Below are 14,971 nucleotides of genomic sequence, written 5' to 3'. Positions count from 1 at the left end.
GTATACTTCAATATTAATGTGCAGTCCAATTAATATTACTTTTGATATCAATGATTGTAACATCCGCGAACCGGAATCCCGGTTTGGGATGTGCATCAATCGATGCTGGAGGAGCATTGGTCGATGCTGACTTAATTTCCTGCGTTTTGACTTAAGTTAAACGCTGCGTTTTGGGCAAAGGGAAAGGAGAAAAACCCTTAAGTCGTTCTTTTGTCTCATTAGACGACTTTAGCCGTTTTTGAGAGAAAAGAGAAGAGAGAAAGTGTTCTTGAGCGTAATTGAGGTTTTTGGGAGATTTCAAGCTGCTCCTGTAGAGATCTGTAGCTGGGATCGTTGTAGGAGCTTCCTAGGAAAGTTTTCTTCCTGTGTTTGGGTCGGATTTCTTCTGTGGCAAAGGTAAGTGCATGACCATGGCTTATCTAGGCTGGAGATTACTCTGATCTGTTTGTTTCTGTGTTGTTATGCTTGTCAGTATGTTGTTTGAGGCGCTGGGAAGTTTTTGTGTGGCTTGGGATCGTTTCTTGTGGTTGCAGGAACGGAGATCCGGCGAGAAACTTCGGGGAAAACAATGCTCGGCATGAGCATCGGTCGATGCACTATGTGCGTCGGTCGATGCTAGTGCGAGGACGGCGCAGTTTGACCTAGGAGCATCGGTCGATGCCATGTGGAGGCGTCGGTCGATGCGGTTAGGGTTTCCGCGTGATGTCGAGTATGTGTCGATCGATGCAAGTGGGGACATCGGTCGATGCAGTTGAACCTTGTGTCGATCGATGCATACCATGTGTCGGTCGATGCTGGTCCCTGATGGTGTCGGTCGATGCAAGCTTTGTGTCGGTCGATGCAGAGCCTGGTTTGTTTGTTGATTGTTCTTTGATGGTTAGAGTATCTCTATTGCTTGTGTGTATAGTCCAGTAGATGGGAGGATTGCCTTACAGAGTGTTTAAAATACTCATGCATTGCAATTTGTGTTTGTGATGCAGGTAAGGGCAAGGTGTGATCGTGGAATCAAGGCAATGAAGAGGAGGATGTTCTAGTGGTTCGCTTGGTTGTCTGGCTTATGTTAGGTTGCTAGAGTTGAGTCCTAGAATGTTGTTTAGGAATGATGGTTCTCTAGTTTATGCTTTTTGGATCATTAGCTTATGATTGGATTATTTATTGGTTATTGGTATTTGTTTTCCGCTGTTGGTTGTGTTTGTGGTTAGGTGGCTAGTGGGTATGGGACCACTAGTTGTAGTGTTTTTATTATTATTTAAAAAAAAACGGGTCAGGTCGTTTCAATGATCTTCAGTCACACTTAATCAGATCAATCAAATTGAATAAATCCCTAACTCCACCAAATCCCGAAGAAGATTTTATAAACGGCAACAAAGAAGAAGAAATCAAGCGTCTTTTCTCTCTTTAGTTTTGTCTACGTAAGAGTAAAAAAAGCTGATGTGTATTAATTGTTTTAATTTAATTGGGTATTCATTTAACTGATGTGTTAGTCTCTGCTTCAATACAAAAGCTGAGGTGTCATGCTCTGGTGAAAAACATACAACTTTTATTGTATTGATTAAAGCAATAATTTCATTAGTATCCTCATCCGTTTGTTAAAACTTTTAAACATAGACTTTTCTATAATAGGTTTTGTTTAGTGTTGTGGTCCAATATTGTGATTGTGTTTTTTTTAGGTTTTGTAAACGTAAGACGATAATTATAGAACGGTGATTCTAACGTCTAAAAAAAATATGGTATGTCTAATTAACTAACTAATGGTGCTGGTTAGTGGTTTAAAAGTTCACCTCATAAGTTGAAAATATTGAAGTTTACATCTTTCTATTTTTTTACGTAACTATTCACATATTCCAACTATATATATTTATTATTTTTTAAATGAAAGATTTGAAAAAAATTTAGAACATAATATAAAACATTTGTTTTTGAACTTCAAAAGTTTACATATGATTTGGAAGCATATATATGACTGTTTTATAACAGAACATCACACATCTCTCTAACTGAGTTTGATTCCTTATTATAAATATGTTATCAAATTACTACTAATAATTTATTATTATATAAAAATACTAATAATTAGTGTAAAAAGGTGTATTTATGTGTGGTTACTTAAGCATCACGTTGGGTCCAAAAAACAACTGAAAAAATAATTTTATTTATTGAGAAATTGGTTTTTGTTTTAATTAGAAAAGCTGATGTGTTAAAAATATAGGATGAAGTATATTAATAAAATATTTTAATTGGAAGGAAAAGAAATTGATGTGTCTGACTCTATAATTCACCAAAATACTGATGTGTCATCCTGCGCTCAAATTCAAGTTTTATTATATTCATTGATCTTTCTCAAGTTTGGACGAGTGAAATCTAAAGGAGACTTTTTGGTCCGCTACATATCATGCGGACAGGATTATCATCGATTTTTTTTTTGTCTGTCATTGATTAGTATAATGAAGTTGGCTTTTAGATAAAGTAATCAACCAATTTTCCAATAACATGGGAAATACACATCTCCCACCAACGACTTTGATTTATTTTCTTACCAACGATGTGTGAGAACTTTGATTCTATTACTTTATATTTGGGACGGACCGACCACTATTTCGGTGTGGAAAACTTTAGTTAACAAACACAACCAAACATGACAGGTCAAATGATAAGTTTTCACGTGGCATAATTCAAGTGGATCAGATCTAATGCTCCGTGAGTACAATCTACACCACCGGTGACCACCTCCTGAAGATAATCATTGCACAAAAGCCTAATTTATAAAACATGCATCAGCATGTATGCGGTAACTTTTACTCCCCAATTCCAACGTAACAATCCTTGTACTTTTATAATTCTTAAATTCATGATTGTATTTGTCGCCAAAAAAAATTAATTGTTTGTTTAACCATTTTGTGGTTCCTTATAAAAACGTTGGGTCCATAACGTTAATTGCATATGAGTTTATTTTCTTTGAAGAACAAATTAATAGGTAGGTTACTCTACCAACATCAAATTAAACACTGTTATTTAAGTAGTTAATAGTCTTACTTAGATGGATAGATTGATTGAGAAATGCTATCAAATACTTTTTGAAAAACACCATAATGTGACTATAAAAGATAAAATATCTAAGCAAGTAACAAAATATTCAATAAGACAATAGGAGTTGAAAGCTATTACTAAGATTTAGAAATATAGCCGAAAGGGATAAGATCGTTTAATTCAGAAATCGTTTTTTTCATCTATCATATGGCAAATATTTTAATCGAACACAAATTCGTTGACACAAATTGTGTCACACATTAATGTGGATAAACAAGAGGATCACAAGTGGTGAGACAAGAGGGCTTATAAGATTAGATGAGAACAAAATGCCACGAGGGATGAGGAAGGTGGCTTTTGGGAAGAGCCAAAGGTCGGTTTGTTGCAATAACCGGCTTTTCTAGATTTTAATAAACAGATCCCTTTGACGACAACGCCAAATTTTGGTCCCGGTTATTTCACTTTCCACATAGGGTACATATAAGAAAACATAAATCTGCCTACATGGAACAAAAGGTCATATTGTTTTGTGGGATCAAAAACAAAAGCAACCTTATAATAGTCACCTTTTCAGGAACGTAATTATACTAATGTGTTTTTCATTTTATATTCATAATGTTGGCATTTTACAATACGGGCAGTGGTGCCTTGATCCGACTCAATACACAAATCAAATAGAACATTATCTATGTTAGATTCTTATGTTACACCAAGTCGGTGATACTAAAATGTTTAAAACAAATATAAGCTTATAGAAATGCGTACGTACTTGAGCTTGTTAGTGGGAAATGCGCGACTATTAGAAAGCGTTTGAGGCATTCTTTAGCTAAGTTCTGTACTTCAGTTTACGCTCTGGTAGATGCCTTTTTTTGTGTGTGTGTGTGGTTGTTGTAACTTGTAAATATTATAGGTTAAAGCTTCAATGGTGAGAATCTTAGTTTATTGGATTCTTTTCGAAGGTTATTGTGTCAATGTACTAAGATCTAGACTCGCTCTCTGTTCAATATACGTTGAGAAAAACAAATGCATTTGTATTTTTAATTTATATATATTGTGTGTAGTGTGTAGTTGTGTACCTTCAAGGGTGAACACCAATTTGGTTCTCTTTTCTTTTCTCCTCAATCATATTTAAATAATAAAAATGTACCACGCAACACGCATTGCAATGGAAAAAATATTGATTGTGGTTTCGCTCTTACCTTTATAATTAAGTCTCAAGTAATTTTTTGATTAGAAAATTGAAACGTTGTACTAAGTTGAAAGTATAAACAAAAAATTTGTGCGTCGTTTGACCATAGATGCTAGCTAGATAGGCTAGAAACAAAAGGCGAGTTTTCTGCTCGTGGTACATTATCATGAAATTATGGAACAAGTTGAACCTCTTATCCTCTTATCAGTATATTTCATTGTCTTAGACTTAGAGTTCATAGTTGCAATAACTTTATCCCAATAATTCATATCTCCACACGGACCAAAATAACACTAACTAAGAAGAGTTTACCAAAACTCCAACCACTTAAAATTTCAGATACATGTCGCTAGTAAAATATTACACAGTAGGAAGTTTCGTTCGAATATGATTTTTCTTAGTTCGTTTTTGATACATGGAAAATAAAATTTGTATACGAATTCTTCTCTTTCGTTATAAAAATAATGGTACAAGTGATCCAGCTTCATCTCTTTTATCCAAAAATTCTATTTCCATCACATTATAATACCAAAAAAAGAATTAAAAAGGAAACACATCAGGAACGTGTGAGCGAGATATATAAGAATAGAGAGAGACGCGACACCTGAGAAAGAAAGAAATAAAAATTAGATAATTTGCCAAAAGGCCACGTAAGCAATCAAAAAGGTTACAGTGCGACCCATCTCGCCAGCGTCGTCTATATATATAAACCAGAAATGTTCCAAAAGCCTTATTCAAACCCACACACATCTCTCTCTCTCTCTCTCTCTCTCTCAATGGAAGCTGTTCTTGTCGCCATGTCCGTATCCGCCACAAAACAAGACGACGATAAAATTTCACATAATCTAACCACGACGACGTCAGACGTTGAGATCGTTACTTCCGGTAACCGTCGGATTCCGGCACACTCCGGCGTTATGGTAAGTTATTATCTTTTTTATAAGGTTTACGGTTTAATTTTTTCCGGTTTGGTTTGGTTTGGTTTATCTGAAATTTTTGTGGATAATGCAGGCTTTGGCTTCACCGGTACTAATGAACATCATCAAGAAACCGGTGCGACGTTACAGAGGCTGTGGATCTAAAAGAGTCATTAAGATTCTTGGCGTTCCATGCGGCGCCGTTTCGGTGTTTATCAAATTCCTCTACTCTTCTAGGTTGGTTTGGTTTCTTCTTCTTGAAATTTTCAAATGTAGGAAATTCAAACCGATGGTTTTAGATCAATTTTAGATTAAGTGAAGAAAACGTAGCATAATGTGAACGTTTAAGCGTTTACACACGGATTTGAAATAATCAACGGCTAATTACGTAATTAATAGCTGTCAGAAAAGGACTAAAATACCCTTTTGCCTTTCTGTTTGTTTCTTTAGTTTGACCGAGGATGAGATGGAAAGATATGGGATCCATCTGTTAGCGTTGTCTCATGTCTACATGGTCACGCAGCTGAAGCAACGTTGCTCAAAAGGCATCGTTCAGCGGTTAACAGCGGAGAACGTAGTCGACGTTCTCCAGCTGGCTCGGCTATGCGACGCACCCGATGTTTGCCTTCGATCTATGCGTCTGATCCATTCACAGTTTAAGACCGTTGAGGTGACCGAAGGATGGAAGTTTCTTCAAGAACATGATCCTTCCCTCGAGCTCGACATTCTCCAGTTCATCGATGACGCCGAATCGGTAAAAAACAAAACCTCTGTTTTCCTTATTACCAAAAAGGGACGTCTAAAGTTTGGTTTTAGTATTCGGTTTGGTTTCTATAATATCATACAAAATCAGAAACGCAATTTTTTTGGTTGAACTTGGTTTATATTTGGTTTGGTGTTAGCTAAAAAAAAAAATCTGGTTATTTAGTTTGGTATTGTTGCAATAAGTTTACATGATTAATTAACTCATGTTTGATTAAATTTGGTTTATAAACCTAATTAACCCTAAAAACATTTGGTCATATTCTGATGGTGTGTGTGTTGGATGATAATTTAATGCAGAGGAAGAAAAGAAGACGACGAAACAGGAAGGAACAGGATCTATACATGCAACTAAGCGAGGCAATGGAGTGCATAGAGCACATATGCAAGCAAGGTTGTACGTTGGTCGGTCCATCTAACGTAGTAGACAACAACAACAAGTCAACGATGATTGCGGAGAAGTTGAAGCCTTGTAAGGCGTTCTCCACGTGCTATGGTCTCCAGCTTTTGATACGTCACTTTGCTGTATGCAAGAAGAGGAGTAACGACAAAGGTTGTCTTCGTTGCAAGCGGATGCTTCAACTCTTTAGACTCCATTCTTCTGTTTGTGATCAACCTGAATCTTGTCGCGTCCCTCTTTGCAGGTATGCCCCCAAACATTTTCTTTATAATTTTCTATTAGGATTTCCATATTTAAATGATACGGACTAATCCACTCGTTATATATCAATTAGCTTTGAGTTATTAAAACCAACGTTTTTGTTGTTATTAAAAAAAAAATTTTGTTTTATGTTGACAGTTTTGTGATCACCCACCTTTTAAAAAAGTTGCAATGGGTCGTAATCCGACGGCTGCAAGTTTTCAAAAGCTGCGAATCTCATTTGTCATATTTCAACTCTTTTTTTTTTGGGAGCAGGCAATTTAAGAAAAGGGGAGAACAAGACAAGAAGATGGGTGAAGACACCAAGTGGAAGCTTTTGGTGACAAGGGTTGTAACTGCAAAAGCTATGTCTTCGTTATGTCAGTCAAAGAAGAACAAATCTGAAGAGGAAGCAGAAAAATTAATCAAAACAAAGGAGCTTTTGGACGTTTGTAGATAACAATGAAGATTAATTTTCTTATAACGTATTTGTTAGTTGGATTCTTTTTGTAGTATTGGTTAGGGGAACTATCAAGAGGTCTATGATCATATATCCATTTACCCTTTGAACAGTTTAGAGGGTTTAGTTTTAATGTGAGTAAACCCTTTTAAATTGGTTACATTTGTTTGCTCACTTAATCTCATAATGTTAGCATGTAATATCAATCAATGTTCTCGAATTCAATGATTAAATAGTGTTTATGAGAGTTTGAAGAGATGAATACACTTAAGTAAAACCCCATAAGATATGATCGCAACCCATAAAATAATACACTTAGTGTCAGATCACCATAAGAATCGTTGAAATTTAGTCTTCAACGACTCAAGAGTATCTAAAGTTCGTCTTTAACATCATCACGAGCTACTGACTCATGAGTAGAGGGATCAGTCGAGGAGAGCTTGGTGGGATAAGAAGCCTCCATGGCTATACCACAACGTCCTTCATTCTCAGATATTCCTCTTTCTATCCGAACATAACCTTCTTCTCCCCATTCAGGTCCCCATGAGTTCCGCACTATCCAATATTTTGTTCCATTTTTGGTCTCTCCATACCCGACAATCGTCACCCCATGGTTCAACTGAGTCCCCCATTCTCCGGTAAACACACCCTACAATACAATGCATGCACATTTTCTCTAGTGAAATAATGTTCATTGGCATACAATTTGGTATTGTGTTGCATTAAGATTGTTACATACGGAAGTTAATCTTAATGATGTGATTAGTTATATTAACAAAGGTATTTCTAGTTAATTTAAAAGATATACCTCAGGGTAAAGCTGGAAATCTGAGCTCCCAGCATCAATGGCTACAGAGACAGGTTGGTGAGCAACAGCTTTGAGAAGTGCTTCCCCATCATTATCAGGGACGTGTTCATGTCCATCGATCGTTACAGTTTCTCCATCAACATACTTAGCTCTACAGAGCTCAACGTCATTGGAATCGTAAGGATAAGTCTCTTCGGTTTTGATGCCACCATTGTTCTTGATGAATTCAAACGCAGGTTCCATGAGACCTCCTGCACAACCTTGATTCTCTTCAGTGTCACAATCAACGAGCTCTTGTTCCGACAATGAAACTAGTTTGTTTGTTCTGATCTTGTTTATCCCTTCTACTGCAGCTGCGGTCGAAAACGCCCAACAACTTCCTGAAAAAGTTTAGTTTCTATATTAGTGATTCAATAAACAGAGCAAAAAAACAGAGCAAATGTTTAATTCAGTTCACAAATTAAACAAGAAAAGAGTCAATTATAAATATTTCTTGATTCGAAAAGAATACAATAATCATTTGAGCTCATAAGAATCTCTTAATTACCACAATCTTGTTGATTCTTGACTTTAGTGACAGCTCCTTTCTCTCTCCAATCAACAGAACTAGGAACTATGGTCACATTTTCATACATGAACCTACCAGATCCGCGCTTAGGACCACGGAGCATCCTGTGATGCTTAACGTTAGAGCCATCGTATGAGTTTCTAAACTCGTGGTGAGTTATGTCGGCAAATCGATTGATCTTTAGTTTGTAAGGCTTGTTCTTCTTGCTCGTCCTGTGGACATGAAGCACATTGTGTCTAAAAACGTTGAACCGCTTGAGTGCCTCATGGGAGGCTCTGGATACAGAGTGGTGGCCTCTCCACCTCTCGTAGAGCTTCCATACGCTCTCTTCGGTATCTAACTCTTTTTCGTGGAAATCAAATCCTTGAGATGCTTGGAGGAGGAAGAGAAAAGAGAGAACAATATAGAAAAGTTTCATTTCTTTAGTTTCTTCTTGTTGTCTTTTTTGGGTTCTGTTTTTATATGATTATATGAAATGATTAGAGCTGATTGCACTATATTTTAATTTAAACATACATGCAATTATTATTCTTATTATTGTTATTTTTGATTTTTACCAAAAAAATTATTGTTATTTTTGATAAAGGGTTACATACATGTAATGTAATTATTAGCATGGTAAATATAACATTTATTTTTTCTAAGGCCAATCCTTAATTAGTTAATTAGAATGAGTTATGACCAGAAATGTTCCGGTCTGGTTTAGACACAGTCCGATCCAATCATGTGGCTCACCACCGGGCTGTCAGTTAACCGCACAAGAATTGGCATGTTTGAGTTTGATGCGGTACAACATAACCGTTGCATGATTGATTTTATGTAGTCTATATAGAACCTAAACCTGTATTTTTTTCCCTATCAAATTCACTATTCACCAATTTATGGTCTGGTCTTGTGACGAAAAGTGAACAATATATGTTATAAATTGTTCAGTTACAAATTGTTCAGTCAGTGTATTTTTTTTCCCTATCAAATTCACTATTCACCAATTTATGGTCTGGTCTTGTGATGCGGTGCAACATAACCGTTGCATGATTGATTTTATAGCATTGTTCAGTCAATTTATAACATTGTTAACTATTCACCATACTGAACTAGTTATATCGATAAATTGAATGTTATAACAATGTTATTGAATAGTCATTTATTGAATAATAACAATGTTATAACATTCAATTTATCGATATATATAACTAGTTCAGTATGGTTTTGAGAATTGAGTCAGCTGCTTATTTATGTTACGACACATATTTAGTTTCTTCGAACCAAAAATAATCATCAGTGACTTACTCTTGCGTTGTGTTCTAGTCCTCACCACGAGAACTAGTAAAGCTTATTCTCAATGTATATTAAATTATTAAAACATGTGTATGCGATATGTATGTGCGATCGACTAAATGAGAAAGTACAAAGTAGGGTTAAAAAATCGTGCGTGGGACAAAAGCAAGAACGGATACATTTTATATAAACAAACACGTGAAACGCAAGGAACTTTATGATGTATTATAAATTTTAACTGATATGAGAATTTATATTTGGTAGAAACAGTTGAAAAGTATTTTAGAAATACAATAGGCACGTCCATTCCCATTTCCCGTAAGATTATTTAAATGGTAAAGTCGTAAAGATAGGATTGGTCGGTCCTTGTCATTAAATTATAGATATGGATTTCAATGGAGAGTTTTACAATGCAAAAGCAAATAAGCTTGAGTTGGCTTGACTGCACGTTCCTTAGTTTATGTTAGAACTTAGAACTACGTCGTATATATGTGAACAATTAATGCTGTATTTAATCGAGTTCAAAATTAAACAAGGAAACCACCTTACGTAACGTAATCGAGTTGTATCTTTTGCCTATCTAGAGCTAGACTTTAACAGCTCTTCAGGAAATGTTTTGAGTTACATCCCATCAGGTTGTGTCGTAATTACAACAATAAATACGTCTTCTATCTATCTCAAATATTTACATTCTTTTGGTGGCAATATTTGCATTCTTTTGCTAGTATATTAGGAAAACCTATTCGCTATAATGTATTGACTCCTTTTGACTTAATTAATAGAGAAAGATAAAAAGAAAAACGAGACAACTTTATTCAAATCAAAAACCAACATCAATATCAAATCATGAAGAAGAAATTAACAACATGAATCAACAAGAAAATGGGATCACCATTAAGATGGTTTTACTCAATGTGTCCACAAATTTAGAGCTCATCTTTGACATCATCGTCTTTCGGGGAAGGATTAGAAGACGATAGCTTGATCGGATAAGATGCTTCCATCGCAATACCGCAACGCCCTTCCGGTTCATCAATCCCTCTCTCAAGCTTTATATATCCTCCCTCTCCCCATTCAGCTCCCCATGAGTTTCTCACTATCCAATATTTTTCCCCATTCGAGTTAGATCCGTACCCGACCGCTGCCACACCGTGGTTCAACTCTGTTCCACAATATCCCGTAAACACTCCCTACAGCACGTTACCAAATGTTATATACAATACAACATGACATATGGCTTGGACTTAATCGTTTTATTCTTTCGGTTCAATTCTAAAAACTTAGTAGCTATAATATGTTCAAGATACGAAACTTTATTAATGTTATATATTTTACCTCGGAATAAAACTGGAAATCTGAACTTCCAGCATCAATTGCAACAGATACAGGTTGATTTGCAACAGCCTTAAGAAGAGCATTTTCGTCGTTTTCGGGTACATTTTCATGCCCGTCTATCGTCACAAGCACGCCATTATCTTTTGAAGCGTCACATTTACCATCAATACCTTCGTAGGGATAGCTATCTTCGGTGGTGATTCCCCCGTTCTTCTTGATGAATTCAAATGCTATCTCCATAAGACCTCCGTTACAACCTTCATTCTGGTTAGTATCACAATCTACTAGTTCTTGTTCTGATAGTGAGACCAGCTTGTTCGTCTTGATCTGGTTGATTCCCTCAACAGCTGCTACGGTAGAGAATGCCCAACAACTTCCTGGTAGTTTATATATTCAGCAAATTTAAATCATTAGACCAACAAAGATATTACATTAATCATTTCTACTTAAGAAAAATTAGATTCTTGATAACATCACCTATATATAGCATTTTTTGACTAATATAAATTGATTGATACTTACCACACCTTCCTTGATTCTTGATTTCAGTGACAGCACCTTTCTTTCTCCAGTCAACTGAGGACGGTAATTTGGATGCATTCTCATACATGAACTGTTTGGAGCCGCGTTTCAGTCCTTGCAACATCCGGTGATGTTTGATGTTAGAACCGGTGTAGGCATTCTTGAACTCATTTATGGTTAAATCTGCAAACTTGTTGAGCTTAAGTTTGTAGGATTTGTTCTTCTTGTTGGTGTTGTGAACATGCATCACGTTGTGTCTGAAGACGTTGAATCTCTTCTCCCTTTCGTGGAGACTCCTAGGAACAGAATGGTGGCTCCTCCATCTGTCATACATATTTGATAAGCCCTCTTCGCTCTCTACTTCCTTGTCCTCGTAATCGAATCCACAAGCAGTTTGGAGAATGACAAGAGAAAAGAGAAATATCAGAAGAAGTTTCTTCATTGTGTTTTTTTGTTTTGTTTTTGTTGTTGTTGTTGTTGTTGTTGTTTGATTTCAGGTTGGAAGTTTCATGTAATGGTGTCGGAAATATATAGGCACAGAGAGATATTTTTCTTTTGAGACTTGAAATGACTCAAGTACCATCAAGGTTTTTTTAAAGTGAATCATTATTGTGTATACGTCTTGGTTAGACTTATGGAACGCTTTTAGGACACGCTTCTGATAGGATTAACCGATTAAGAAATCCATCATCATTAGTGTAATTTTAAAAAAATAGTGTACAATACTATCATAATATTTACTATTTCTGATTTTATAAAATTTTCATGCTTATATAACTATATATGTGTGTGTTGTGTATACATATGATATGAATGTTCGATTTGATTAATTTAGATGACAGTGAAAGAAAACTAAATGAATACTTAAAGAAGGAATAATTTGTCATGGTTGATGGATCGTTTTATACAATAACGGGAAAAATTTAGATGAAGAAACAAGTTGCTTAAGAGAATAATGAAAGCAATAATTAAGATTAAGATATGTCCCCAAAACTGTGGTGACAAAAGCTGTTCACACCATGGCATTGTTGACCTAATGCCCCTTGTACAATAAAAATCTTCGCTCGTCAAGTTTTTAAAACGGGAAAATAAATATTTCGATCGTTTTTAATTGAGAAGAAAACTGTTTGATTATATGATTATCGTATCTTTAATATGTTTAGAAAGATTTTGGTTATGTGTTAGCTGAATAGGTGATGCGTATAATACATGAAAATTACAGGGAAGTTTTCATAAGTACATTTATAATTTGCATCACACGTGATTATGATGCAAGAGTCTGATAATTTCTAAGATTATTGGAAAAAACTTGAATCCCCAAACTATAGATAACCAATTGCATTTTCTAATGGCTAAACTAACACTTTTTGAAGCATTAAAAAAACCTTTTATATTCCACCAAATGAAAGCAACATAATTAGCTTTTTAAAACACACGTCTTAAACCTGCACCGAGCACTTACGTACCAAAATAATTGATTAATATCGACCATTTAATGACTATGTACTAGTCATATAGAAAACATTTTTTTCTCCATCGATCCAGGTAATAGCATGTGTTCTACGAGAGAGGATCTCGCTCGTAACGATTTATTTACATTTCCACATCTTAATCTCTAGTTATTTGTTATTCTGAATTCTGAAGAAGGCAAGATGAGCGAACACTTGTGAACAAAAAAAAAAAAGATCTTAATGTGTAGTGGATATGAATGAATAATTGGAATGGATCTTGGCTTAGTACCCGCATCGTGGTTGGATCGTAGATGCTTCTTAATGTGAGGAAACCTTTATTTAATTCATTCTTTGTAATTAAATAATTTGTTTTGATATCGTAATCCTTCGCCAATATTCATATGTACGAAAGAGATTCCACTTTTCTCAAAAACATATAGTAGTATACTTTTTTTTGTTTGACTAACTCCCATGGATGAATGAAGTTAAGAATATATTATAGCTTTTAATTATGAAATAGTAATGAATAATGATATTACTTGATAATTTTCTCACCTCTATAGTTAAGGAGGTTGAATGATTTTTAATTACTTGCAACATGTACCGATGTTTATCTTGGTTTTGCGCCTATATGTAAATAACATACTATAGCTATCTATCTTTTTGTTTAAGTTTGTGTGTTGTATACATAATAATTAGATCCCCAAAAATGCAACGACGTGGATAGATGTTTCCTAGTTTCTTGTCAAGTGATTCTTATTATTTTTATTTGGTTGTGTGTATTATACGTTTGAAACCCAATAATATAAATTTACAATAACGTGGTCTTTGTATAGGGATCGTGGACCGATCCACACAGCTAGCGTGCCTTAAATGTCCTTAAAACCTTATCCAATTTAATATCCAAAACATTAAGATTCCTAAATCTTTTGAATGATTTAAAAATTTACATGATTGAAGAGGAATCCAAAAAAGAAACATGGTGATGATTGTTGGAAATTAGGTCAACCAAACCCTCAGATTAGTAATCCACTCAATAGTAGAAGCAAACAACTCTAGATGCCAGTTTAAACCTATACAGCAAATGCCTACAACTGTTGTTTCTTTGAGCTTACTAATGTGGCATGTGTTTAGATGAGTTTTATTTTGCTGAGGTGGACACAAAATGCTCAAATTATCCCTTTTATTAGTAGTAATCGGTAGTTCTTAATCCAACTTAACCAAAGCCATTGGGTACAATTAAACCGGGAAAATAACCAACCAAACTGGACCTCTGTGCCCAAATCGTTTTTTCTTCTTCCCATCTCTTTCTCCCACTGTATATGAAAATTAATTACCAATATGTAAAATTTAAAAAGTTTAAAATACTATATAATATGGTTAGATGAGTTACAAAGAGTACATGTTGGAATTAATAAAATACCATTAAATTTATGCTAAGGGTTAAATTTCATTTTATTATTTTCAACACTATTAATATTAGATCATTTGGCATAGAAAATCAAGTTGATTTAACTAAGATTATGTAAAATAATTAAATCATTAGGAACAATGTGATTTAATCATATATAAATGACTTATTATGTATTTAAATCTATTGTTTTTGTTATAATAATTAAAAATAAAAATAGAATCTCAAACACTAAACAAAACAAACTAAATATAACAAACAAATGGTCATGAAATATTTTGCGGTTTAAAAATTTAATACAAACATTTAGCTGTACAAATAGCCAGAAATTTAGTTATTCCTCTATTTACAAAACATCCAATATTTAACAAACAAATACAACATAAAATATAAATAATAATAAAAATTATATACACGAGGTGTATTGTAGGTTAAAATATATATATATATATATATAAATTGTAGGTGTGATTGTTTATATATGGAAGCAAATTAGCCATTTTTAGTTTTTTTTGAAATGTTGATTAAATATTAACAAAAAAAATAAGGAAAACATATGTAAAATATAAGCAAAACATACGTAAAATACTTTGAAATTTCTTG

The 14,971-nt window shown here is 34.5% G+C and overlaps 3 protein-coding genes across 4 annotated transcripts; 1 reads left to right on the top strand and 2 right to left on the bottom strand.

Moving 5' to 3' along the window:
• Window positions 1-4,935: 4,935 nt before the first annotated feature.
• On the top strand, window positions 4,936-7,242 carry LOC104791052 (BTB/POZ and TAZ domain-containing protein 2). Of its 2 annotated transcripts, none has more exons than XM_087453088.1 (5): window positions 4,936-5,136; window positions 5,228-5,370; window positions 5,584-5,887; window positions 6,196-6,539; window positions 6,695-7,242. In XM_087453088.1, exons 1-5 carry the CDS (start codon window positions 4,993-4,995, stop codon window positions 6,993-6,995), a joined length of 1,236 nt encoding a protein of 411 aa, XP_087309214.1. In that variant the 5' UTR covers window positions 4,936-4,992; the 3' UTR covers window positions 6,996-7,242. The 2 variants fall into 2 exon arrangements, with proteins under 2 accessions (XP_087309214.1, XP_010515154.1); XM_010516852.3 differs by having other exon boundaries at window positions 4,937-5,136; window positions 6,812-7,242.
• On the bottom strand, window positions 7,195-8,798 carry LOC104791051 (KDEL-tailed cysteine endopeptidase CEP3-like). Its single transcript, XM_010516851.2, has 3 exons — window positions 8,351-8,798; window positions 7,804-8,183; window positions 7,195-7,644 (listed from the first exon to the last, which is right to left on the bottom strand). Exons 1-3 carry the CDS (start codon window positions 8,787-8,789, stop codon window positions 7,369-7,371), a joined length of 1,095 nt encoding a protein of 364 aa, XP_010515153.1. The 5' UTR covers window positions 8,790-8,798; the 3' UTR covers window positions 7,195-7,368.
• Window positions 8,799-10,440: 1,642 nt separating this feature from the next.
• LOC104791050 (KDEL-tailed cysteine endopeptidase CEP2) lies at window positions 10,441-12,107 on the bottom strand. Its single transcript, XM_010516850.2, has 3 exons — window positions 11,507-12,107; window positions 10,985-11,361; window positions 10,441-10,839 (listed from the first exon to the last, which is right to left on the bottom strand). The coding sequence occupies exons 1-3, from the start codon at window positions 11,946-11,948 to the stop codon at window positions 10,576-10,578; spliced, it is 1,083 nt and encodes a 360-aa protein (XP_010515152.1). The 5' UTR covers window positions 11,949-12,107; the 3' UTR covers window positions 10,441-10,575.
• Between the last annotated feature and the right edge of the window lie 2,864 nt (window positions 12,108-14,971).

Source organism: Camelina sativa, chromosome 6 (genome assembly GCF_030686135.1).
Source record: "Camelina sativa cultivar CO46 ecotype springtype chromosome 6, ASM3068613v1".
NCBI lineage: Eukaryota > Viridiplantae > Streptophyta > Magnoliopsida > Brassicales > Brassicaceae > Camelina > Camelina sativa.
The sequence above is the reverse complement of the archived record's forward strand: the minus strand, read 5'-3'. Positions and strand labels throughout refer to the sequence as shown.

Excerpts from the sequence above, each read along its gene's own strand:
- LOC104791051 (XM_010516851.2), bottom strand. The coding sequence starts at position 8,789 with ATGAAACTTTTCTATATTGTTCTCTCTTTTCTCTTCCTCCTCCAAGCA. Across the intron at positions 8,184-8,350 it reads CAAGAATCAACAAGATTGTG|GAAGTTGTTGGGCGTTTTCG; the intron begins GTAATTAAGAGA and ends AAACTTTTTCAG. Across the intron at positions 7,645-7,803 it reads ATTTCCAGCTTTACCCTGAG|GGTGTGTTTACCGGAGAATG; the intron begins GTATATCTTTTA and ends ATTGTATTGTAG.
- LOC104791050 (XM_010516850.2), bottom strand. The coding sequence starts at position 11,948 with ATGAAGAAACTTCTTCTGATATTTCTCTTTTCTCTTGTCATTCTCCAA. Across the intron at positions 11,362-11,506 it reads CAAGAATCAAGGAAGGTGTG|GAAGTTGTTGGGCATTCTCT; the intron begins GTAAGTATCAAT and ends ATAAACTACCAG. Across the intron at positions 10,840-10,984 it reads ATTTCCAGTTTTATTCCGAG|GGAGTGTTTACGGGATATTG; the intron begins GTAAAATATATA and ends AACGTGCTGTAG.
- LOC104791052 (XM_087453088.1), top strand. The coding sequence starts at position 4,993 with ATGGAAGCTGTTCTTGTCGCCATGTCCGTATCCGCCACAAAACAAGAC. Across the intron at positions 5,137-5,227 it reads CGGCACACTCCGGCGTTATG|GCTTTGGCTTCACCGGTACT; the intron begins GTAAGTTATTAT and ends TGGATAATGCAG. Across the intron at positions 5,371-5,583 it reads AAATTCCTCTACTCTTCTAG|TTTGACCGAGGATGAGATGG; the intron begins GTTGGTTTGGTT and ends TTGTTTCTTTAG.